This window comes from Bos taurus, chromosome 23 (assembly GCF_002263795.3).
Source record: "Bos taurus isolate L1 Dominette 01449 registration number 42190680 breed Hereford chromosome 23, ARS-UCD2.0, whole genome shotgun sequence".
Classification (NCBI taxonomy): Eukaryota; Metazoa; Chordata; class Mammalia; order Artiodactyla; family Bovidae; genus Bos; species Bos taurus.
This window is the reverse complement of record NC_037350.1, coordinates 30948158-30971773: the sequence shown is the minus strand read 5'-3', so window position 1 is coordinate 30971773 and position 23616 is coordinate 30948158. Positions and strand designations below refer to the sequence as shown.

General features: G+C 45.5%; 8 protein-coding genes across 8 annotated transcripts; 2 read left to right on the top strand and 6 right to left on the bottom strand.

Annotated features, from left to right (window-relative positions):
- Positions 1 to 273: 273 nt before the first annotated feature.
- H2BC16 (H2B clustered histone 16) lies at positions 274 to 6015 on the bottom strand. The gene has a single exon (XM_059880734.1). The coding sequence runs from the start codon at positions 5973 to 5975 to the stop codon at positions 5595 to 5597; it is 381 nt and encodes a 126-aa protein (XP_059736717.1). The 5' UTR covers positions 5976 to 6015; the 3' UTR covers positions 274 to 5594.
- Positions 6016 to 6246: 231 nt separating this feature from the next.
- On the top strand, positions 6247 to 6802 carry H2AC16 (H2A clustered histone 16). Its single transcript, XM_005223728.4, has one exon. The coding sequence runs from the start codon at positions 6281 to 6283 to the stop codon at positions 6671 to 6673; it is 393 nt and encodes a 130-aa protein (XP_005223785.1). The 5' UTR covers positions 6247 to 6280; the 3' UTR covers positions 6674 to 6802.
- A 244-nt stretch (positions 6803 to 7046) lies between these two features.
- Positions 7047 to 7836, bottom strand: H1-5 (H1.5 linker histone, cluster member). The gene has a single exon (XM_010818459.4). It carries the CDS (start codon positions 7773 to 7775, stop codon positions 7095 to 7097), a length of 681 nt encoding a protein of 226 aa, XP_010816761.1. The 5' UTR covers positions 7776 to 7836; the 3' UTR covers positions 7047 to 7094.
- Positions 7837 to 10061: 2225 nt separating this feature from the next.
- On the bottom strand, positions 10062 to 10522 carry LOC115945171 (histone H3). Its single transcript, NM_001374539.1, has one exon. The coding sequence runs from the start codon at positions 10508 to 10510 to the stop codon at positions 10100 to 10102; it is 411 nt and encodes a 136-aa protein (NP_001361468.1). The 5' UTR covers positions 10511 to 10522; the 3' UTR covers positions 10062 to 10099.
- Positions 10523 to 11775: 1253 nt separating this feature from the next.
- Positions 11776 to 12147, bottom strand: H4C13 (H4 clustered histone 13). The gene has a single exon (NM_001374538.1). It carries the CDS (start codon positions 12105 to 12107, stop codon positions 11796 to 11798), a length of 312 nt encoding a protein of 103 aa, NP_001361467.1. The 5' UTR covers positions 12108 to 12147; the 3' UTR covers positions 11776 to 11795.
- An 8435-nt stretch (positions 12148 to 20582) lies between these two features.
- On the bottom strand, positions 20583 to 21087 carry H3C12 (H3 clustered histone 12). Its single transcript, XM_002697460.6, has one exon. It carries the CDS (start codon positions 21052 to 21054, stop codon positions 20644 to 20646), a length of 411 nt encoding a protein of 136 aa, XP_002697506.1. The 5' UTR covers positions 21055 to 21087; the 3' UTR covers positions 20583 to 20643.
- A 1335-nt stretch (positions 21088 to 22422) lies between these two features.
- H2AC17 (H2A clustered histone 17) lies at positions 22423 to 22900 on the bottom strand. The gene has a single exon (XM_010818461.4). It carries the CDS (start codon positions 22868 to 22870, stop codon positions 22478 to 22480), a length of 393 nt encoding a protein of 130 aa, XP_010816763.1. The 5' UTR covers positions 22871 to 22900; the 3' UTR covers positions 22423 to 22477.
- Positions 22901 to 23147: 247 nt separating this feature from the next.
- On the top strand, positions 23148 to 23601 carry H2BC17 (H2B clustered histone 17). Its single transcript, XM_015459941.3, has one exon. It carries the CDS (start codon positions 23172 to 23174, stop codon positions 23550 to 23552), a length of 381 nt encoding a protein of 126 aa, XP_015315427.1. The 5' UTR covers positions 23148 to 23171; the 3' UTR covers positions 23553 to 23601.
- Positions 23602 to 23616: the final 15 nt, after the last annotated feature.

Below are 23616 nucleotides of genomic sequence, written 5' to 3'. Positions count from 1 at the left end.
AGGGATAGAGTCTTTAAATAGGTAATTAAATTAAAATGAGGTCATTGGAGAGTGATTGGGTCCTGATCCAGTATGACCAGTGTTCTCTTAAAAAAGGAAATTTGGACACAGACAGGCATAGAGGGAACATATGTGAAGACAGAGGGGGAAACATGGCCATCTATGCTAAGGAGAGGGCCTAGAACCCATCCTTCCCTCATGGCCCTCAGAAGGAAGTAACCCTTCTGGCACTTTGATCTCAGACTTCTAGATTACAGAAGAATGAGAAAACAATTTTCCATTTTTTCAACCACCCAGACACCCAGACAGGAATACCTTGTTAATGGCAGTGGTGAAGGCAAAAGTGAAGTTGCTCAGTCGTGTCCAATTCTTTGGACCCCTTGGACTGTAGCCTACCAGGCTCCTCCGTCCAAGGGATTTTCCAGGCAAGCATATGGGAGTGGGTTGCAATTTCCTTCTCCAGGAGATCTTCCCTACCCAGGGACTGAACCCGTGTCTTCCTCAATGTAGGCAGACGCTTCAACGTCTCAGCCACCAGGAAATCTACCAGTAACAGTAACATAGCAGCCAGTAACATAAATATAATGCTACAATCCCAGTCCTCTGTCTCTTTACCTGTAGACCAAAGATACTATTAGCACGTATCTCCTTAGATTGAAAAAATAAAAAAAAAGAAGAAAAATTAAATAATGCACAGTATCTGAAGATAATATACACTTAACACATGGCAGCCAATAATTAACGTGACTTTTTCCCCCTGTATGCCAAAAGCAAGATGTAAATGCCATATAATTTACTCCTTGAAGGCAGATCTTTGAGTAAAGAGCCATAACATAAACGCTGACATTCAGTCATCCTGTAAATGACAAAATATTAGAGCAAGTTAAATAAAAAACATCCAGATGTATAAGGAGATAAAGTAAATGAAATATATGACAATAAAATGCTAAAGATGGAAAAACTGAATAGTTTACCAAAGCAGGTCATTTTGATATTCTGAACTAATAAGAGTATACCTGAAAGCAACCTAAACAGGTAGAAGTAGCATAGGCCCCAGAAAACCATTTGAGACTGAAGTTATGCCAATACTTGCTAGCTGGATATATTGGATTTTACTTTAGTGAACCCGTGTGTATGATCAGGCCACACAAGATGGCTGTTCTCTTGCTCTCTGTACATTCCTTGCTTGAACAGCCCCTGCTTTCCATCATCCCACTCATAGGACTGACCTTTTGTCTTAATCATAGAAATTAAACTTCTTAAGTGCTTGCCCCCTGTTCCAACAAGTAATTGTTGTATTCTTAGAACAGAATAGCTTTAGCATGCTGGGTTAATAAAGAGAACACTTGATGGTTGTTAACCAAAGGAACTGTTGAAGGAGATCATCTGTTGGTTTCCCTGGTAGTTGATGAGCTCACATGACATCCATTCCCACTGTAATTGTTACACCTCGCCACTCTACCCCCATGAAGACTGCTGCCTTGTCCTGTTTCAGACCTGTAAATACCCTAGCCAATAAACTGTTGATGTCTCTGTTGCTGTCTCCAGATATTTTCTTTGGTCTCAAGGTTGGGGGATTATAGGACTTGCAGGGCTACAGAGTATAGCCTAACACCATGATTCTCCTGTAAAATGGAGATAATAATGCAGCCCCAGTTTTCTTAGGACTTTATGAGATGATATACACTGCTTCCAAGTGTGTTCTTGGAAGCTGGATGAGGTCCACAAATGTTACTATGAAAGAGACATTACATAGATTTTTTTTCCTTTCAACAAAATAAGTAATTATTTAATTTAAGAATTAAAAGTATAATAAATGTTTCACCACAGAGTGATCTTCTCTAGGTCATACAGTTTTATATTTTCTGAGTTAGACATCAGATCAGTCGTTCAGTCGTGTCCAACTCTTTGCAACCCCATGAATCGCAGCACGCCAGGCCTCCCTGTCCATCACCAACTCCCGGAGTTCACTCAGATTCACGTCCATCAAGTCAGTGACGCCATCCAGCCATGTCATCCTCTGTCGTCCCCTTCTCCTCCTGCTCCCAATCCCTCCCAGTATCAGAGTCTTTTCCAATGAGTCAACTCTTCACATCAGAGGGCCAAAGTACTGGAGTTTCAGCTTTAGCATCATTCCTTCCAAAGAAATCCAAGGGCTGATCTCCTTCAGAATGGACTGGGTGGATCTCCTTGCAGTCCAAGGGACTCCCAAGAGTCTTCTCCAACACCACAATTCAAAAGCATCAATTCTTCGGCGCTCAGCCTTCTTCACAGTCCAACTCTCACATCCATACATGACCACAGGAAAAACCATAGCCTTGACTAGACGAACCTTTGTTGGCAAAGTAACGTCTCTGCTTTTGAATATGCTATCTGGGTTGGACATAACTTTCCTTCCAAGGAGTAAGCGTCTTTTAATTTCATGGCTGCAGTCACCATCTGCAGTGATTTTGGAGCCCAGAAAAATAAAGTCTGACACTTTCCACTGTTTCCCCATCTATTTCCCATGAAGTAATGGGACCGGATGCCATGATCTTAGTTTTCTGAATGTTGAGCTTTAAGCAAACTTTGTCACTCTCCTCTTTCACTTTCATCAAGAGGCTTTTGAGTGCCTCTTCACTTTCTGCCATAAGGGTGGTGTCATCTGCATATCTGAGGTTATTGATATTTCTCCCGGCAATCTTGATTCCAGCTTGTGTTTCTTCCAGTCCAGCATTTCTCATGATGTACTCTGCATAGAACTTAAATAAACAGGGTGACAATATACAGCCTTGACAAACTCCTTTTCCTATTTGGAACCAGTCTGTTGTTCCATGTCCAGTTCTAACTGTTGCTTCCTGACCTGCATACAAATTTCTCAAGAGGCAGATCAGGTGGTCTGGTATTCCCATCTCTTTCAGAATTTTCCAGTTTATTGTGATCCACACAGTCAAAGGCTTTGGCTTAGTCAGTAAAGCAAAAACAGATGTTTTTCTGGAACTCTCTTGCTTTTTCCATGATCCAGTGGATGTTGGCAATTTGATCTCTGGTTCCTCTGCCTTTTCTAAAACCAGCTTGAACATCAGGAAGTTCACGGTTCACATATTGCTGAAGCCTGGCTTGGAGAATTTTGAGCATTACTTTACTAGCGTGTGAGATGAGTGCAGTTGTGCAGTAGTTTGAGCATTCTCTGGCATTGCCTTTCTTTGGATTGGAATGAAAACTGACTTTTTCCAGTCCTGTGGCCACTGCTGAGTTTTCCAAATTTGCTGGCATATTGAGTGCAGCACTTTCACAGCATCATCTTTCAGGATTTGGAATAGCTCAACTGGAATTCCATCACCTCCACTATCTTTGTTCATAGTGATGCTTTCTAAGGCCCACTTGACTTCACATTCCAGGATGTCTGGCTCTAGGTCAGTGATCATACCATCGTGATTATCTGGGTCGTGAAGATCTTTTTTGTACAGTTCTTCTATGTATTCTTGCCATCTCCTCTTAATATCTTCTGCTTCTGTTAGGTCCATACCATTTCTGTCCTTTATCGAGCTCATCTTTGCATGAAATGTTCCTTTGGTATCTCTGATTTTCTTGAAGAGATCCCTAGTCTTTCCCATTCTGTTGTTAGACATATAGTGTCTTAATTGAATAGTACATTAGTTAACTAGTATTTTTTTTCACAGCTGTACTAAGTACCATTGGGAGCATGGAAATTTATTGTAAGTAGTATGTAGACTTTGGTATTTAAAATGTTGAAACAGAGAATGAAAATATCATTCTGTTTTCTACTCTCTTTAAATCTTTCTGATTAAGTAACTGGGGACGTGTTAATTTGGTGCTGGTAGGTCTTCAAGGCCTAACACATATTAATCCTTGCTCCCTTCCCTGATTTTTCAATGTCATAACAAAGAACAATTTTCAGGCTCAAAGTGCATGCTCTTGTTCAATCACAGCTGACTCTTTGCAACGCTATAAATTGTAGGCCACGAGGCTCCTCTGTCCATGCAATTTTCCAGGCAAGAATAATGGAGTGAGTTGCCATTTCCTCCTCCAGGAGATATTCCTGACCCAGGGATCCAACCTTGAATCTGAATTCTTACCACTGCACTACCTGGGAAGCCAACTAGTAGGCAGTAAATAGCATATAACTTAAGTTGAATAACATATGTGGGCTTCCCTGGTGGCTAAGTGGAATTGGCCTGCATTGCAGGAAATGCTGGTCCGATCCCTGGGTCAGGAAGATTTCCCTAAGAAGGAAATGGCAACCCACTTGTGTTCTTGCCTGGAAAATCCTATGGACAGAGAATCCTGGCGGCCTACAGTCTGTTTGGTCACAAAAGAGTGGGAAACAACTTAGTGACTAACAGGCAACCACTGGGAGATTGAACCGCCCTCTGGGAGAAACAGTGGAAACAGTAGCTGACTTTATTTTGGGGGGCTCCAAAATCACTGCAGATGGTGATTGCAGTCATGAAATTAAAAAACACTTACTCCTTGGAAGGAAAGTTATGACCAACTTAGACAGCATATTAAAAAGCAGTCATTACTTTGTCCACAAGGGTCCGGTCTAGTCAAGGCTATGGTTTTTCCAGTAGTCATGTATGGATGTGAGACCTGGCCTATAAAGAAAGCTGAGTGCCAAAGAATTGATGCTTTTGAAGTGTGGTGTTAGAGAAGACTCTTGAGAGTTCCTTGGACTGCAAGGAGATCAGTCCTGGATGGTCATTCGAAGGACAGATGTTGAAGCTGAAATTCCAATACTTTGGCCACCTGATGCAAAGAGCTGACTCATTTGAAAAGACCCTAATGGTGGGAAAGATTGAGGGCAGGAGGAGAAGGGGAGGACAGAGGATGAGATGGTTGGATGGCATCACCAACTCAATGGACATGGATTTGGGTAGACTCCGGCAGTTGGTGATGGACAGGGAGGCCTGGCGTGCTCTGGTTCATGGGATCGCAAAGAGTCGGACAAGACTGAGCGACTGAACTGAACTGGGAGAAAAAATGCCATCCTGCTACTCTCCTTCAGGTCTCAAAGACTGCCTTTTCATTTAGAATTTCTCCCTTATTACAAAGGGGAGAAAAGGTAAAGAAATGAGTGAAATGAACTGTGGAGCTGACTCAGAAAAGAAACTGACATGTTCTAGATTTTTCCCTTATAGAATCTGACCATGTAAAAAAGTGAACAGTAGTGCCATTACCAAAAGGGGTGAAACCTTTAAACTTAAGAACATGCAGCAGCACCTAACTACATGAAAAATCTAAAGGTAGGACAACCTGCTTCTATGCGTGCTCAGTCATTAAGTCGTGTCCAACTCTTTGCGACCCCCATGGACTGTAGGCCGCCAGACTCCTCTATCCATAGGATTCTGCAGGAAACAATACTGGAGTGGGGTGCCATGCCCTTCTCCAGCGGATCCTTCCAATCAAGGCCATCTCCCTGCGGCTCCCGCATTACAGGTAGATTCTTCGCCTCTAAGCCACCGGGGAAGCCCAATACTGCTTTTACCTACTTCTAAAGTTACATCAATTAAGTGCCAGTTCTCTTTGGAAACCGTGGATGGCTCTGAAAAGAGCCTTTGGAAGTGCTGGAGTCTGATCAAGCAGCCAGTGGCTCACTTGGAGCTGGTATACTTGGTGACGGCCTTGGTGCCCTCAGACACGGCGTGCTTGGCCAGTTCTCCGGGAAGCAGCAGGCGCACGGCCGTCTGGATCTCCCTGGATGTGATGGTCGAGCGCTTGTTGTAGTGAGCCAGGCGCGACGCCTCGCCAGCGATGCGCTCGAAGATGTCGTTGACGAAGGAGTTCATGATGCCCATGGCCTTGGACGAGATGCCGGTGTCCGGGTGGACCTGCTTCAGCACCTTGTACACGTACACGGAGTAGCTCTCCTTGCGGCTGCGCTTGCGCTTCTTGCCGTCCTTCTTCTGCGCCTTGGTCACTGCCTTCTTGGAGCCCTTCTTCGGGGCCGGAGCAGACTTGGCTGGCTCCGGCATGACTGACAATAATTACAAGATCGCAGGAAAAAGACAAAAGGATCTCCCAGCACGTCCATTTTATAATGCAATATGCAAATTAGATTTTGTAACGCTCTATGTCTGATTGGCGAATACTCGTTGTGACATCACATTCAATTTTGTCCAATGAAAACGCTCATTTTAAGGACCTACCCTTTACTCTGCAACATTAACTGCAACTTTACCCAATGGAATAGCTTCTTTTTCGCGCCCAACTGCAGCTATAAAATGTGCACTTTTCTTTCACTTTAGTGCCTTCGGCTGTAGTCTTGAAGAGTTGTAGTATGTCTGGACGTGGTAAGCAGGGCGGCAAAGCTCGCGCCAAGGCCAAGACCCGCTCTTCGCGGGCCGGGCTCCAGTTCCCCGTAGGCCGAGTGCACCGCCTGCTCCGCAAGGGTAACTACGCTGAGCGGGTCGGGGCCGGGGCCCCGGTGTACCTGGCGGCGGTGCTGGAATACCTGACAGCCGAGATCTTAGAGCTGGCGGGCAACGCGGCCCGGGACAACAAGAAGACGCGCATCATCCCGCGTCACCTGCAGCTGGCCATCCGCAACGACGAGGAGCTCAACAAGCTGCTGGGCAAAGTCACCATCGCTCAGGGTGGTGTCCTGCCCAACATCCAGGCGGTGCTGCTGCCCAAGAAGACCGAGAGCCACCACAAGGCCAAGGGCAAGTAAGGCGTCAAGAGCCACGCCTTCCAAACCAAAGGCTCTTTTCAGAGCCACCTACGTTTTCTGCTGAGGAGCTGGGACAGTAGTATTAACCTTAGTCTGCTACGTTGCTTCAGTAGTGTCTGACTCTTGCGTCCCCATAAACGGCATCCTTACCAGGCTGTCCTGTCCCTGGGATTCTCTCGGTTGCCTGCCATGTACTGCAGTCAGTCATCAGGGTCTTCCGTCCTCCGTCCGCTGTCAGTGCTAGTTTTACCGTCTATCTCTTGGTAGCAAGAAAATGGGAATTATTTACGCAAGGAGAGCGGGAATAGATCTACGGATGGAATATTCTCTTGGAGAGCGGAGATAGTGCACAGCTGTTTCCAGAGATCTCTGGGTGGCTCTGAAAAGAGCCTTTGGGGTTTGCTTCTCAAGCGTCAACTTTCTACTTCTTCTTAGGAGCCGCCTTCTTCGCCTTTGCAGCTTTGGGTTTTGCTGCCTTAGGCTTGGAGGTTTTGGGTTTCGCCGCTTTTGGCTTCACTGCCTTGGGCTTCGCGGGGCTCTTAGCAGCCTTCTTTGGCTTTGCCGCAGTTTTGGCCTTCTTGGGGCTCTTGGCCACTTTTTTGACACCAGAGGCCGCGGGCTTTTTCGCCTTCTTAGGCGTCTTCTTAACGGCTTTCTTTGCTCCTGCAGCCTTCTTGGGTTTCTTAGGGGTGGCCCCTGCGGGTTTCTTCGCTTTAGCAGCCCCTGCTTTCTTGGCTTTGGGCTTGGCTTCCCCGGCAGCCGCCTTCTTGTTGAGCTTGAAAGAGCCGGAAGCCCCGGTGCCCTTGGTCTGCACCAGGGTGCCCTTGCTCACCAGGCTCTTGAGACCCAGCTTGATGCGGCTATTGTTCTTCTCCACGTCGTAGCCACCGGCTGCTAGCGCCTTCTTGAGCGCAGCCAAAGAAAGGCCATTGCGCTCTTTGGAGGCGGCGACAGCCTTAGTGATCAGCTCGGAAACTGGGGGCCCGGTAGCCTTGCGCTTCGCCGCTCCACCGCTCGCGGTCTTCTTGGTTGCTTTCTTCTTGGCAGGAGACTTCTCCACCGGCGCCGGGGCGGCCGTTTCTGCAGGAGCGGTCTCCGACATGGCGAAAGGAGAACCTGCTAGAAGGAGAGAGACTCAAATTCCAAAGAGCAAGTTTTGCAATGCCGTCTTGCTCCGGCCCGGGCTTATATAAGTCGGTGCTGCCCTGTGATTGGTGGAGCGTCCGATCCACCGCCCTCAGGCAGCCGTTTGTCGTGGTTGGACTCCCAAACTGTGTTTGTTAGTCCCCAAAATTTGATTAAATGTTAAAAACAGTGGTACATAATTTGACTCTTTGAAGGTTCAAAGGAGGAAAACAGCCTCCAATTTCACATTCTTGTTTGTGTTTTTATGACTCACGCGCAGTTAATGAAAAATATTTTTAAAAATCCCTTCAGCTTTTCCTATAGATTTACCGGACTTAAGGCATCGAGCTACGTAGTTGCATATTGCAATAAAGTTTTAGTAAGTATCTAGTGAATGTTTTTTAAAAGGCTTTGTTGCCAAGTTCGGCCTTCGATTTTTGCAAGAGGAAAGACACTAGGTTCCTTGATTTTGCTTAAACTTTGCTTCGAACGGCAGCAAGTAACACAGGTGCAGGACGGCCAGTTGCCTACAGCCACAAATTAAGCACATAGATTTTACTTTAAAAACCGGTTTTGCCTTCCAAGGAGTTTCCAGGTGCCAATATCTTTAGAGAATGGGATTTCGCGGCTCGGTCTAGTTCTGTGGTCAAAATGACTTCTTCCCTGAGGAATAGAAATTGCTTTGGCTTCAGAATCCAATGACAGGTCTTCAAATTCAAACAAATTTAGTATGTTTTTGATTGCGAAGCTTTCTCCCTTTAATTTGTAAGCAAATCCATTAAAATAAGAAGAAAGAAAATGTCTTAACCCAGAGATGTATTTTAGGAAAAAACTCTGAAATGTGCTAAAAATTATTCAAGGGCTTCCAGCAACACCGGAAAGGCTGTTTAGATGACATGGGTCTCTCTCCGTCTTTCAGAAGCTGTTTTCCTCCTTTGGAACTTCAGCACTTTCCACTGCTCTCCCTCAAACTCCATCTCCACCAACATTTAACAAATTGAATGGTCAGGAACCCCTTCTTTTGTAGGACCTCAGTGTGGATATTTTGCATATTTAATGAAGATAGACCTGTATCTTTCAGTGAAATAATTGGCCTCTGACTACAAGTGTGGATTGGATAGTAAGGGAGTGAGTGGAGGTTATAGAAGTTTAAGAGAATTCAGGAAAACATTAACATCCAAGGGACCTGAGGCAGTGACTGTGAAGTGAAATGGAGGGTGATGTTTATTATTTATTGGGAGGGGGAAGCTTGGAGAGGATTTTGTCCCTGGATGCAATGATGATTAGGGTCTCTCATGCATTCAACAGTCAGTTCTTGTGAAAACCTGTAGGCTGACATGCTTCATGTCTTCAGGGGTTCCTGGAGTTGAAACTACAGCCTACTATGGCCAAATCTAGACAGTGGCTTATTTTTGTATGGCCAAGCTAAGAGTTTCTCTATATTTTAAGAATATTTTAAAGATGTAACAGAGACCATATGTTACCTGCTAAACCTAAAATATTTACTTTATGGCTTTCACGGCCTTGAATTCCTCCTCAGATAGTTCATGTTATTCTTACAGGTCTGCCCTTTTCAGAATTATGTAAACCCAGATCTAAAGAAAAGATCTTAAGAAAATGACTCAATCAAGCATTTCCCACTGTTTCAATCACGAAACTTTCAGAAAACTTGGGAACGCTGGCAGTGGGGGGGTGTCTGCTTTACAAAAGGAGGGGGGCATAATACAGCTAACATTCATTGAGCATTTATAGTCTTAGTATGGCCTACAAACTAATTCACTTGCCACATTTTACAACTGTTGTAGGTGAGTCCCAGAGAGAAGCTGAGTAACTGGGCAATTGACTGCTGTGAATCTCGAACCTCGACCACTATTTCTTCCTGCAACAGGGAGACAGGAGACACATTATCTGAAGTTGTATGGTACTACTTGGCAAAAGGTGGGGGGAAAGCGCTTCATTTGTCATTACAGAACTGTCCGCAGAAAGCACTGGTTAACAAGGAATGGGCCACTTCTTCAGTCACTTCCTTTAGCCAAGGATTAAACATTATCACTTTAAAAAAAATGCTTCTCCTAGAAAGTTTGAGTGACTAGGAGCCCAGGATACAGCCACTTCTACATAGTATTGACGTGGTACAATAATATTTGGGTCCACGAAACGTTTCACTTAAAATTCATGCCGTTTTTCATTTGCTGGTAATATGTATACTCGACAAGGAACAGCTCCTTTCTGGTGACAATTGAGGGGCTCTTAAAAGAGCCTTTGGGGATAGGTATGTGTTAGCTAGAGGAGCCACAAAATTTATGCTCTCTCCCCGCGGATGCGGCGAGCAAGCTGGATGTCCTTGGGCATGATAGTGACGCGCTTGGCGTGGATGGCACACAGGTTGGTGTCTTCGAAGAGCCCCACCAGATAGGCCTCGCACGCCTCCTGCAGCGCCATCACGGCCGAGCTCTGGAAGCGCAGGTCAGTCTTGAAGTCCTGCGCGATCTCGCGTACCAGCCGCTGGAACGGCAGCTTGCGGATCAGCAGCTCCGTGGACTTCTGGTAACGGCGAATCTCACGCAGAGCTACCGTGCCAGGCCGGTACCGATGCGGCTTCTTCACGCCGCCGGTGGCCGGCGCGCTCTTGCGGGCCGCCTTGGTGGCGAGCTGTTTGCGCGGCGCCTTGCCGCCGGTGGACTTCCGAGCCGTCTGCTTAGTGCGAGCCATTGGTAAGTAGTGCCAACCGCCTAACACTGATGTGAGCGCTCGGCCGTCCCAAAATATATAGCGAACCTCGCGTCTTGATTGGACAATAGACTGCTGCTCTCTCGCTTACCCCGCCCTTCCACGCCCATTCTTTCTGGGTTTAGGAAGCATTGTCCCGCCTCTACTTCGGACACTAGGATTACGTGGTGAGGAAATATCGTTGGCTTTCAAAAAAACCCTGCAGGATGTATCCAAATTCTTAAATTTGTCGTCTAGAGCTGGGGTCCCCAACCTCCGGGATCTAAATGTCTAGTGATCTGAGGTGGAACTGATGAAATAAAAGTAAGAATAAAGTGTGCTAGTCTCTCAGGAGTGTCCGAATCTGTGATGCCATGGACTGTAGGCTACTAGCCTCCTCTGTCCATGGGATTTTCCAGGCAAGAATACTCAAGTGGTTTGCCGTTTCCTACTCCAGAGAAATAAAGTGCACAATAAATAGTCGCTCTTCAGTTGCGCAGCCGTGTCCCTGCTCTTTGCGACCCCATTGACTACGGCATGACAGGCTTCACTGTTCTTCACTATCCCTTGGAGTTTGCTCAAATTCATGTCCGAATCAGTGATACCATCCAACCATCTCATCTTCTGTCGCCCCCCTTCACCTCCTGCCCTCAATCTTTCTCAGCATCAGGATCTTTTCCGATGAGTGGGCTCTTCGCATGACGTGGCCAAACTTGGAGCTTCTAATATGCTTAAATCATCCCGAAACCATCCTCCCACCCAGGCGCGTGGGAAAACTGTCTTCAAAATCGGTCGCTGCCGCCGAAAAGGTTGCGGACAGCTGGCCTAGACAAGTGTCTTGCATTTTAGATATAAGATGTCATGATTTGACAAGCTTGAGTAAGTTGAAAGGAGTGTTTAAGTGGAGGCCATTAAGTTAAAGTCAACCCAGCCACTACGTTCTGTTCCAGAACTCTTATAGCTTAGTAAAACGGAGCTTAGTTACCTTTTTCCTTAAACTTCTTGTGTTATTGCTAGCCATACTGCTTCGTGAGTATTTACCCTTTAAGTGCGAGCAGTCAACACAAGGTTATTTTGCCTAGCTTATAAGAAACGACATCAAACGAAAACCTGCCACTGTTGTTGACCGGAATACTGACGGAGAACTGGAGCCTTGACCATACTCAAATTATTTTTCAGACATCAATCTTCCCCACACAACCTAACGACTTTAGCGCCTACAGCTCTTTACCAGAGTCAGTGGGTGGCCCTAAGAAGGGCCTTTAAGGTAGGGTGATTAAATGCACCTTTAACCGCCGAAGCCGTAAAGGGTACGTCCCTGGCGCTTGAGCGCGTACACCACATCCATGGCGGTAACAGTTTTGCGCTTGGCGTGCTCGGTGTATGTGACCGCGTCCCGAATCACATTTTCCAGGAACACCTTCAGCACCCCACGGGTCTCCTCATAGATGAGACCGGAGATCCGCTTCACGCCACCACGACGAGCCAGACGACGAATGGCGGGCTTGGTGATGCCCTGGATGTTGTCACGAAGAACCTTGCGGTGGCGCTTAGCACCCCCTTTCCCGAGGCCCTTACCGCCCTTGCCACGACCAGACATACCTGCACCCACAGTCGTTACGACGCCGTAGCTCGCCAAGGCCGTGTTTTATATAGTGATGTTTCGGACCTGATTGGGAACCGCTCAGACCAGCCGTGACGCCTCTGGGAGTTTCCAGACCCGAAGCCCCGCCCACATTTTCAGCAAAATGGAGAGGTGCTTAAAATACAGACTCAAAAAAAGGGCCTAATAAAATCCCTCCGTTCAGCTTCTACAATACACTGTGTTGCCCTTGCCCACAACTGGAAAACCATTCCTTTGTTTGGGTTAGACCTTGCTGTCCTTTTCTCTTTTTTTGCTCTCTCTTAGGCATTGATCGTACTAGCGAGTTGTGGCTTCCGGAATGAATGGCCCATCTCGAGAGCCGTGATTTTAGTCTTTTGGGGGTTTTTGTGAAACCTCGTGGCTGAGAGCCTGCTTATAGGGTGGGCTTCAGGGTGGGCTTCCTCATCGTTCTCAGCAGTGGTCTCCCCTTTTCCTTATCTTGTACTCATCCTATCATCTTCCTTTCTCTTCCCTCACTGGCTGCCACATTTTTCTGGTACAACTGGTTTTTTCAAATGTTCTTCGTTTCACTTAGAAACACTTAAGGAAATTGAGGAAGCTCAGCTTTTACCCGCCGTTTCCTCTGGCGAGTCCATTAGCAAGTGAAAATGCTCTCGACTCCTTTCCTGCCCTTCTACCCCTATCCCCTCCTCGCCCCCGCCATCACCACCTTCCTTTTCTCTCCTTTCTTGAATTGAGAAATCAAGTGCACCCCAAAGATCTGTGCCTTTAATAGTGTCTTTAATAAAATGCTGAATGTAAAGACCAGGAACAATTTTATTCCAGGAATTTAAAAAATAAAAAAACTTTCAAATGTTTCCTTGACTTCTGGCTATTTGAAATGACCTTTCGGGCCCTGGCTTGTCTGCTAGGTAGCAGATTTTATTTCTCCGAGAAAATGCCTTCTCTAACGAATAACACATTTACTTTTTCTCTTTTTCCGAGCTTCAGAAATGTTTACCCTTTCTCTTTCAAATGTGTGTGGTTATTTACTACTTGAACAAATACCTAATAGTATTCTCCAAGTTTACTTTATAATGTCTGTAAATACTATATGTGCAAATGACCGCATGCCCATCTTCTATTAGTTAATCCATTTCTTATTGAGTTACTTGTCTGGCTTTCTTCTTCTTCCTTCTCCTGTTTAGTAATGGAATCTGAGTGCTTAACCTTGAAGATGTTATTGGATGGGTAATCTCAACAATCCTCTTCCCTTGCAACTATAGAAAAACCAGGCAGCTTTCTGCCTTGTTACCTAGCAGTTGTTGAAAAGGGTGTTTGCTACCAGTGCATTATCTTGGCAAAATTCTGTTAGCCTCTGACCTGCTTTGTTTTATACTCCACGGCCAAATTTGCCTGTTACTCCAGGTATCTCTTGACTTCCTACTTTCACATTCCAGTCCCCTATAATGAAAAGGACATTTTTTGGGGGTGTTAGTTCTAGAAGGTCTTGTAGGTCTTCATAGAACCGTTCAACTTCAGCTTCTTCAGCATTACTGGTAGGGGCATAGACTTGAATTATTGTGATATTGAATGGTTTTCCTTGGAAATGGACAGATATCATTCTGTCATTTTTCAGATTGCATCCAAGTACTGCATTTTGGACTCTTTCGTTGACTCTGATGGCTACTCGATTTCTTCTAAGGGATTCTTGCCCACAATAGTAGACATAATGGTCATCTGAGTTAAATTCACCCATTCCAGTCCATTTTAGATCACTGATTCCTAAAATGTCTACATTCACTCTTGCCATCTCCTGTTTGACCACTTCCAATTTGCCTTGATTCATGGACTTAACATTCCAGATTCCTATGCAATATTGCTCTTTACAACATCGGACGTTACTTCCATCACCAGTCACATCCACAACCAGGTGTTGTTTTTGCATTGGCTCTGTCTCTTCATTCTTCCTGGAGTATTTCTCCACTGATCTCCAGTAGCATATTGGGCACCTACTGACCTGAGGAGTTCATCTTTCAGTGTCCTATTTTTTTTGCCTTTTCATACTGTTCATGAGGTTCTCAAGGCAAGAATACTGAAGTAGCTTGCCTTTCCCTTCTCCAGTGGACCACATTTTGTCAGAACTCTCCAACATGACTTGTCCATCTTGGGTGGCCCTACATGGCATGGCTCATAGTTTCATGCAGTTAGACAAGGCTGTGGTCCTTGTGATCAGATTCGTTAGTTTTCTGTGATTGTGGGTTTTTCATTCTGTCATCCTTCTGATATGCAGATGACACCACCCTTATGGCAGAAAGTGAAGAGGAACTAAAAAGCCTCCTGATGGAAGTGAAAGAGGAGAGTGAAAAAATTGGCTTAAAGCTCAACATTTAGAAAACTAAGATCATGGCATCTGGTCCCATCACTTCATGGCAAATAGATGGGGAAACAGTGGAAACAGTGTCAGACTTTATTTTTCTGGGCTCCAAAATCACTGCAGATGGTGACTGCAGCCATGAAATTAAAAGACGCTTACTTCTTGGAAGAAAAGTTATGACCAACCTAGATAGCATATTCAAAAGCAGAGACATTACTTTGGCAACAAAGGTCCATCTAGTCAAGGCTATGGTTTTTCCAGTGGTCATGTATGGATGTGAGAGTTGGACTGTGAAGAAAGCTGAGCGCCCAAGAATTGCTGCTTTTGAACTGTGGTGTTGGAGAAGACTCTTGAGAGTCCCTTAGACTGCAAGGAGATCCACCCAGTCCATTCTGAAGGAGATCAGCCCTGGGATTTCTTTGGAAGGAATGATGCTAAAGCTGAAACTCCAGTACTTTGGCCCTCTCATGCAAAGAGTTGACTCATTGGAAAAGACTCTGATGCTGGGAGGGATTGGGGGCAGGAGGAGAAGGGGACGACAGAGGATGACATGGCTGGATGGCATCACTGACTCGATGGACGTGAGTCTGGGTGAACTCCGGGAGTTGGTGATGGACAGGGAGGCCAGGCGTGCTGCAATTCATGGGGTCGCAACTGAGTGACAACTGAGCGACTAAACTGAACTGAACTGAACTATCCCTCTGATAGATAAGGATAAGAGGCTTATGGAAGCTTCCTGATGGGAGAGACTGACTGAGGAGGAAACTGGATTTTGTTCTGATGGGTGGGGCCATGCTCAGTAAATCTTTAATCCAATTTTCTGTTGATGGCAGGGCTGTGTTCACTCCCTGTTGTTTGACCTGAGGCCAAACTATGGTAGAGGTAATGAAGATAATGGAGACCTCCTTCAAAAGGTCCCATGCACGCACTGCTGCACTCAGTGCCCCCAACCCTGCAGCAGGCCACCACCAACCCATGCCTCTGCCAGACTCTTGGACACTCACAGGTAAGTTTGGGTCAATCTCTTTTGGGGTCACTGCTCCTTTCTCCTGAGTCCTGGTGCACACAGCATTTTGTTTGTGCCCTCCAAGAGTCTGTTTCCCCAGTCTTGTGTAACTTCTGGCTCTATGGCGGGGTTAATGGTGACCTCCTCCTAGAGGACTTCTGCCATATGATTATATAACAACAATGTATGTTGCTCAAGGACATGTTTCTCCTTCTTAACAAGAATCTTCTGATTAATCTTGTTGATTTAAGATGTATGTTGTGGGAGTGGGTCTGGTAAAAGTATATAAGGCCTTGATAAGACTAGCAAGTGGGTCACTCTCTGATGTCTATGTCAGAATCTTTCTCTGTCCTTTTTCACTGTAATAAAGCTTCTGCTACACAAAAGCTCTGAGTGATCAAGCCTGGTCCCTGGTCCTGAAGCTAATTCTTCAGAGATCACAAATCCAAGATTGTTCACCATAAGCTATCATTATTGTTCTTGCATTGTTCTTCATTCAAAGTTAGTTTATTTACTAGTAATTAGTGCCTTTCCTAATTCTCATTTCTCCTGTCCTCCAAACACATATATATTTACACATAAACACACAAAGACACATGCAGACATACACTAATCCAAAACTAGCCCTTTGGAGTGTTTTCTACTCCATGAGCTTAACTTCTCAAATCTTTTCTTCCATTCCATAGAGTCTTACTTCTCAACACAGATTGGCCTTTTACCAAGTCAGAATCTTAAATATGAGACAGGCAAGCACAAAATTTTCCTTCTTCGTTAGTCCTACCCCAGAGCAATCACCATCCTTGCTTTCATTCTCAAAGGTTCCTCAACCATCTATGCCTCCATGTACTATTTCACTTAAAGAAATTTGAGGATGTAGCATTTACTGGCCCCTTCATCTTATTACACCTTCTATTATTTATTTTTTGCCCTGCATCTTTTGGGATCATATTTGCCTGAGCAGGGATCACACCTGAGCCACAGCAGTGAAAGCACGGAATCCTAACCACAGGGCTATCAGTGAAATCCCCACTCTGCCCTACTCTTGTCTGCTCATGACTTGAAGCCAGAATTGCAAAACCCTTTAAGAAACCCCTTACCTTCTCCTGAGGCTTTCTCAAGACCTAAATGTATTCTCTAATATACACAACTGTTCATGCCTAACACTCTCTCCTTGTTTTGCCTAACCTTGTTTCCAAAATTCTGTAATACAATGTGACCAATGTCTTCATAGTCCCTTCTATCTCCTAATTTAGTCAGTTTTCATGCCTAAATATATCAGATAATAGCTGCCAGAAACTCTGATTCCCTTTCATTCACTTCACCTTACTAGCACCTCCAGGGTTGGATGGATATTGAGAAAATAAAAATCAAGATAAAGATTGGGGTCCGTGGAGCAGGAGCCCCCTGCTGTCTTGCTCCCTTGGGTTTACAATAGGGTCAGAGGCTATGAACACAGTTCCTAAGCTTCTAATCTTTAAAAGCAGACTGGTTTCTATAGACTGTTTCTATTTCCCCAAAACTCATATGTTGAAATCTAATCTCTAACTTGAGGGTATTTGGAAGGTAGGGTTTTGGGGAAGGGCTTAGGTTTTAAGTACAGGGCCCTCATCAGTAGTATTCATGCCTCTATAAAAGAGACCCCATTGACTCTTCCACGCATGGAGAAAATAGCCATCTATGAGTTAGGAAGAGGGCTCTTACCAGATACTAAATCTGACAACGCCTTGATCTTGGACTTCCCAGCCTCCAGAGCTGTGAGAAATACATTTCTATTATTTATAAGCCACCTAGTCTGTAGTATTCTGATACAGCAGCCTGAGCAGGCCAAGACACTCGTTTTCTGCAAGTCATGTTTTTAAAAAGTACTCAGAGTTGGTGCCTTTGATTTTAGTGGTTATTCTAATTTCTTTCTTTCTTTCTTTTTAAGAATTTTTGGTTATTTCCTAAAACCACCTTTTCTACAACCAACCTTAGGCTTCTAATAGAGCATGTCCTCACTGAGCCACAGTACACTTCTTAACTTCAGATCTCAATCAGCATCCAAATCCCAGATGTCCTTACTGAGAAATTGCAAAATGTTAAAACACTCTAACTTCTGCCTTTCCACTTAAAGGAAAACAGGCTTTTCTAGCCGGTTCTATTTTTTCTTTTTCTTAAACAGGTACTCTTACTTTATTTTCCTACAGCCTTGGGAGGCTTATACAGAGCTCCTCATTTCCTTTGAGGGTTTGTTCAAAGAATCCCAAACTGAGATCTATTGGCTTTGTCTTCCCAGCACTTGGCTACCTTCAGAAAAGACAGACTTTTCTAGAGCTAGTAAAGGATTAATATGTATATTCTCTAAATCTGGGGAATTATCACCAAGCTCACAAATGAAAACACGTGTGAAAATACTTTGGAAACTATAAAGTTTTATATAATTCTTGTCATCAGTATTATACCTACTCCCCATAGAATTCAAGAAGTATCTTGGATGAAGTGTGAAAAGCAGGAGGTGGGAAGCACTCAGTAATTACCTGAGGCTATCTTGTGTCTCAGTTCAGTTCAGTTCAGTTCAGTTGCTCAGTCGTGTCCGACTCTTTGAGACCCCATGAATTGCAGCACGCCAGGCCTCCCTGTCCATCACCAACTCCCGGAGTTCACTCAGACTCACATCCATAGAGTCAGTGATGCCATCCAGCCATGTCATCCTCTGTCGTCCCCTTTTCCTCCTGCCCCCAATCCCTCCCAGCATCAGGGTCTTTTCCAATGAGTCATCTCTTCCCATGAGGTGGCCAAAGTACTGGAGTTTCAGCTTTAGCATCATTCCTTCCAAAGAACACCCAGGACTGATCCTTAGGATGGACTGGTTGGATCTCCTTGCAGTCCAAGGGACTCTCAAGAGTCTTCTCCAACACCACAGTTCAAAAGCATCAATTCTTTGGTGCTCAGCTTTCTTCACAGTCCAACTCTCACATCCATACATGCCCACAGGAAAAACCATAGCCTTGACCAGACGGACCTTTGCTGGCAAAGTAATGACTCTGCTTTTCAATATGCTATCCAGGTTGGTCATAAGTTTCCTTCCAAGGAGTAAGCGTCTTTTAATTTCATGGCTGCAGTCACCATCTGCAGTGATTTTGGAGCCCAGAAAAATAAAGTCTGACACTGTTTCCACTGTTTCCCCATCTATTTGTCATGAAGTGATGGGCCCAGATGCCATGATCTTAGTTTTCTGAATGTTGAGCTTTAAGCCAACTTTGTCACTCTCCTCTTTCACTTTCATCAAGAGGCTTTTGAGCTCCTCTTCACTTTAGTGTTACAAATCAGGACTACATTCATTCAAATAGAATTTGATGAGCACCTGCCTGTGTCAGGCTTTTTCTATTCTGGAGAACCATCAGTGAATAGCATGATTTTTTTTTTTTTTGGCCTTATGATATGTATATGGTGAGAGAAAAGGGGCAAAGTTTTACATTTAAAAGTTTCACACAGAGTAGGAGAAATATTGTATGACATCCCTTATATGCAGAATCTAAAAAAGAAATGATAAAAGTGAACTTATTTAAGAAAGAGAAACAGACTCACAAGCTTAGAGAACGAACCAGGGGGAAAGGATAGAAAGGGAGTTTGGAATGGACATGTACACACTGCTATTATCTAATTAAGATATTAATGCTAATATCTATTAAGATATTAATAGATAACCAACTAGGACCTACCTACTTTATAGTTCAGGAAATTCTGCTCAATATTTTGTGGCAGCTTGGATGATAGGGGAATTTGGGGGAGAATGGATATATGTATATGAATGGTTGAGTCCCTTTGCTATCTACCTGAAACTATCACAACATTTGGCTATATAATCAGCTATACTTCAATACAAAATAAAAAGTTACAAAAATAAAACAGGTTCACACAGACTTAGGAGAATACTCTCCTGGTCCTAGAATTTCATAGGTGTGAGTGTGATGTCAGGTATGGGATAAGCCCACAAGTGGTGTGGAGGACATTACTGCCTCAAACAGGCTCACTGTGGCTTCTACGTCTAGAAAGTCACCAGATGTTGATGGCATGCATGACGCCTGTCATGAGTATTCATTGCAAGGACTGATGTTGAAGCTGAAGCTCCAAAACTTTGGCCACCTGATGCTCTTGCCAACTCATTAGAAAAGACCCCGATGCTGGGAAAGATTGAAGGCAGGAGGGGAAGGGGACCAGAGGACGAAATGGTTGGATGGCATCACCGAATCAATGGACGTAAGTTTGAGCAAGCTCGGGAGATGAAGGACAGGGAAGCCTGGTGTGCTGCAGTTCATGGGGTCGTATAGTCGGACAAGACTGAGTGACTGAACACTGACGCCTGTGGATTGCTCCTTGTGCTTGTCTGTGTTCGGAGGTTCCTGAAAGCTGGCAAATAAAAGCCAGAGGACTGATTTGTTAATCTCCCAATATCAAATCTTAGAATGGGGGTGAAGAATAAACAGCTCAGAACTTGATCCTGCAGGGTTACCAGCGCTACCGCTAAACAGTGAGAAATGCAGTTCTCAAAAGGGCTTAGTTCAACACCCTGTAGCCAGCTTCAACCGGATTATTTTTTGGAGTTGTATAAAACAAACTGATTGTCAGTTACGTTAGAGGTCTGCCCACTATTGCTAGATCCTGGGCCACATTGCTTGACTTAACCTAGATATACTCTGCCCCTCCTTGGACCCTGGACAATTCAATCAGTAACTGACTAGAACTTACAAGATACTTGCCCTTCCAAGCACTGCACATACACAGCGGGACAGTCAACCAGAGTTCTGCATCCTGAGGCTACTCTAACTGGGCTAGGAACTTACTCTGCTCTTTAACTTAGGTAGGCAGAGTTCTGTGTTAACTGAGTCCTCCTTACAGATTTTACATAGGAGAACTCAGACAGGGCCCAGGTAGTGCGGAGACACTCTTGCCCCTATTAGCAGTTATCAGTAAGCTTTTAACAGCTTACAAAATTATCACGGCGTGTTCAGCCTTGACAAGTACGCTTCATATCTGTATTGTGACTAAGATTATGTAGTTCCTGGACAAAATTCCTCTGCTTTAGGAAGACCTATCCTTGTGTAACAGCTGTTCTCAGTGAAAACGGAAGTGGCTCTTAAAAGAGCCTTTGGGAGGAAGCTAATGCCCCCAAGCCAGTCAAGGACAGTTTATGCCCTCTCCCCGCGGATGCGGCGAGCAAGCTGGATGTCCTTGGGCATGATAGTGACGCGCTTGGCGTGGATGGCACACAGGTTGGTGTCTTCGAAGAGCCCCACCAGATAGGCCTCGCACGCCTCCTGCAGCGCCATCACTGCCGAGCTCTGGAAACGCAGGTCGGTCTTGAAGTCCTGCGCGATCTCGCGTACCAGCCGCTGGAAAGGCAGCTTGCGGATCAGCAGCTCCGTGGACTTCTGGTAACGGCGAATCTCGCGCAGAGCTACCGTGCCGGGCCGGTAGCGGTGCGGCTTCTTCACGCCGCCAGTGGCCGGAGCGCTCTTGCGAGCCGCCTTGGTGGCGAGCTGTTTGCGCGGCGCCTTGCCGCCAGTGGACTTGCGAGCCGTCTGCTTTGTACGAGCCATAGCCTGAAGAGTTGTGTCGCGGAAGAAGCAACTGAACAACTGGGTCCAGGACGAGACTTTATACAGATGATCCGATCCTGATTGGCCAGACTTTGCTGGAGTAACCTGATTGGTTAAAAACCTATTTTCATTTGGATCTTACCAACCCTGAAAAGGCTTTGTTTTCTGTCCTTCTTAAACTTGTGTTTTGTATTTTTGCAGGAAGAATTATGGCTGCATTGTATCTTGTCTGAGTTTTTGGTTTTCGACTGAAATATTGATTTCACCAGTAAAAAAGGAATTTGGTCCAGAATTTTTGTAAGTCAGGGACTAAGTTCTAAAAGAAATTCATTTTCACTGGGGTCTTTTTCCCTTTTCAGATAATATGGGGGGAAATTACAGCGAAGTAATGTATTTTATCTCTAAAAAATTAGTATCTCTAAAAAATTAGTTCCACTTCATAACTGAATCAAGATCTGCATTTAATGTTTGTATCAAGATCTAAAATAAAGTTTCAAAATAGACTGGCACACTGGTCCTATGAAGACAGAACTTTAGATTTGCCCAGCGTGGTGTAGGGAAGGTGGGGCGGGGGGTTGCTGTGTGCTTGAATGGTCATCTAACTTAATTTTGATTCAAATGGTTGGACTTAAAAATGTGAACTGCGTACTGACTAGAAGGCCTGGAGTGATGCTAGGTTTACACTGATCAAGTGATTAGGTGTTGTTTTGTAAACAGAGGTAGCCCTGAAAAAAACATTTGAGAAGTTTTAACTATTGGACCACTGGGTTCTAATGATAAAGACCCAGAATCAAAATTGGTTTAATGCTGGAACAAAACAATCGTCAGAAATGTGTTTCTTGGTTCGCAGTGTCATGGTTTTACAATGGAGTAAACTGAGAATTGGTCTTTCTTTACCAGAGTTAGATGAATTGATGCTTTTGAACTGTGGTGTTGGAGGGACTCTTGGGAGTCCCTTGGACTGCAAGATCCAACCAGTCCATTCTAGAGATCAGCCCTGGGTGTTCTGTGGAAGGAATGATGCTGAAGCTGAAACTCCAGTACTTTGGACACCTCATGTGAAGAGTTGACTCATTGGAAAAGACTCTGATGCTGGGTGGGATTGGGGGCAGGAGAAGGGGACGACAGAGGATGAGATGGCTGGATGGCATCACCGACTCGATGGACGTGAGTTTGAGTGAACTCCGGGAGATGGTGATGGACAGGGAGGCCTGGCGTGCTGCGATTCATGGGGTCGCAAAGAATCGGACACGACTGAGTGACTGAACTGAACTGAATGCATGTTCAGTCAATAGGGGGCTACACAGTACTGTAACCTTAGCCAGGCATGACAGGTTTCAAGAGTGCTCAGTTCTTCCACAGAAGTTATGGGTGGCTCTGAAAAGAGCCTTTGTTCTTAGAAGTTGGAGTATGAATTCAGACCTTATTTGCCTTTAGCTTTGTGATGGCTCTCAGTCTTCTTGGGCAGCAGCACCGCCTGGATGTTGGGCAGGACACCACCCTGAGCGATGGTGACTTTGCCCAGCAGCTTGTTGAGCTCCTCGTCGTTGCGGATGGCCAGCTGCAGGTGACGCGGGATGATGCGGGTCTTCTTGTTGTCCCGGGCCGCGTTGCCCGCCAGCTCTAAGATCTCGGCTGTCAGGTATTCCAGCACCGCCGCCAGGTACACCGGGGCCCCGGCCCCGACCCGCTCAGCGTAGTTACCCTTGCGGAGCAGGCGGTGCACTCGGCCTACGGGGAACTGGAGCCCGGCCCGCGAGGAGCGGGTCTTGGCCTTGGCGCGAGCTTTGCCGCCTTGTTTGCCACGTCCAGACATAGTGCAGTACTCAGAAGCTACACCAGAAATAACTAAAGCAAAGGAGCTCACAATTTATAGCCACAGTGCGCGCGAAAAAGCAGCGGTTCCATTGGCCAAAGTTGCCTTACTATTTTAAACCAGACAAACACAATTCCTTACAATGCGTGCTCTTATTGGACAATGTTGGCATAAACGCCATCACTAGTATTCACCAATCAGATAGAGAAGTTTACTAAGACTCATTTGCATATGGAGTTGTGACTATAAAAAGGACTCTGTCCTCCCTTTATTTCTCGGAGAGTTTGTAGTTTCTGTCAGCATGCCTGAGCCAGCTAAGTCCGCTCCTGCCCCGAAGAAGGGCTCCAAGAAGGCAGTGACCAAGGCGCAGAAGAAGGACGGCAAGAAGCGCAAGCGCAGCCGCAAGGAGAGCTACTCCGTGTACGTGTACAAGGTGCTGAAGCAAGTCCACCCGGACACCGGCATCTCGTCCAAGGCCATGGGCATCATGAACTCCTTCGTCAACGACATCTTCGAGCGCATCGCGGGCGAGGCGTCGCGCCTGGCGCATTACAACAAGCGTTCGACCATCACATCCAGGGAGATCCAGACCGCCGTTCGCCTGCTGTTGCCCGGGGAGCTGGCCAAGCACGCCGTGTCCGAGGGCACCAAGGCTGTCACCAAGTACACCAGCTCCAAGTGAGCCGGCTCGCAGCCCTACAAAACCCAAAGGCTCTTTTCAGAGCCACCTACATTTTCAGAGAAAT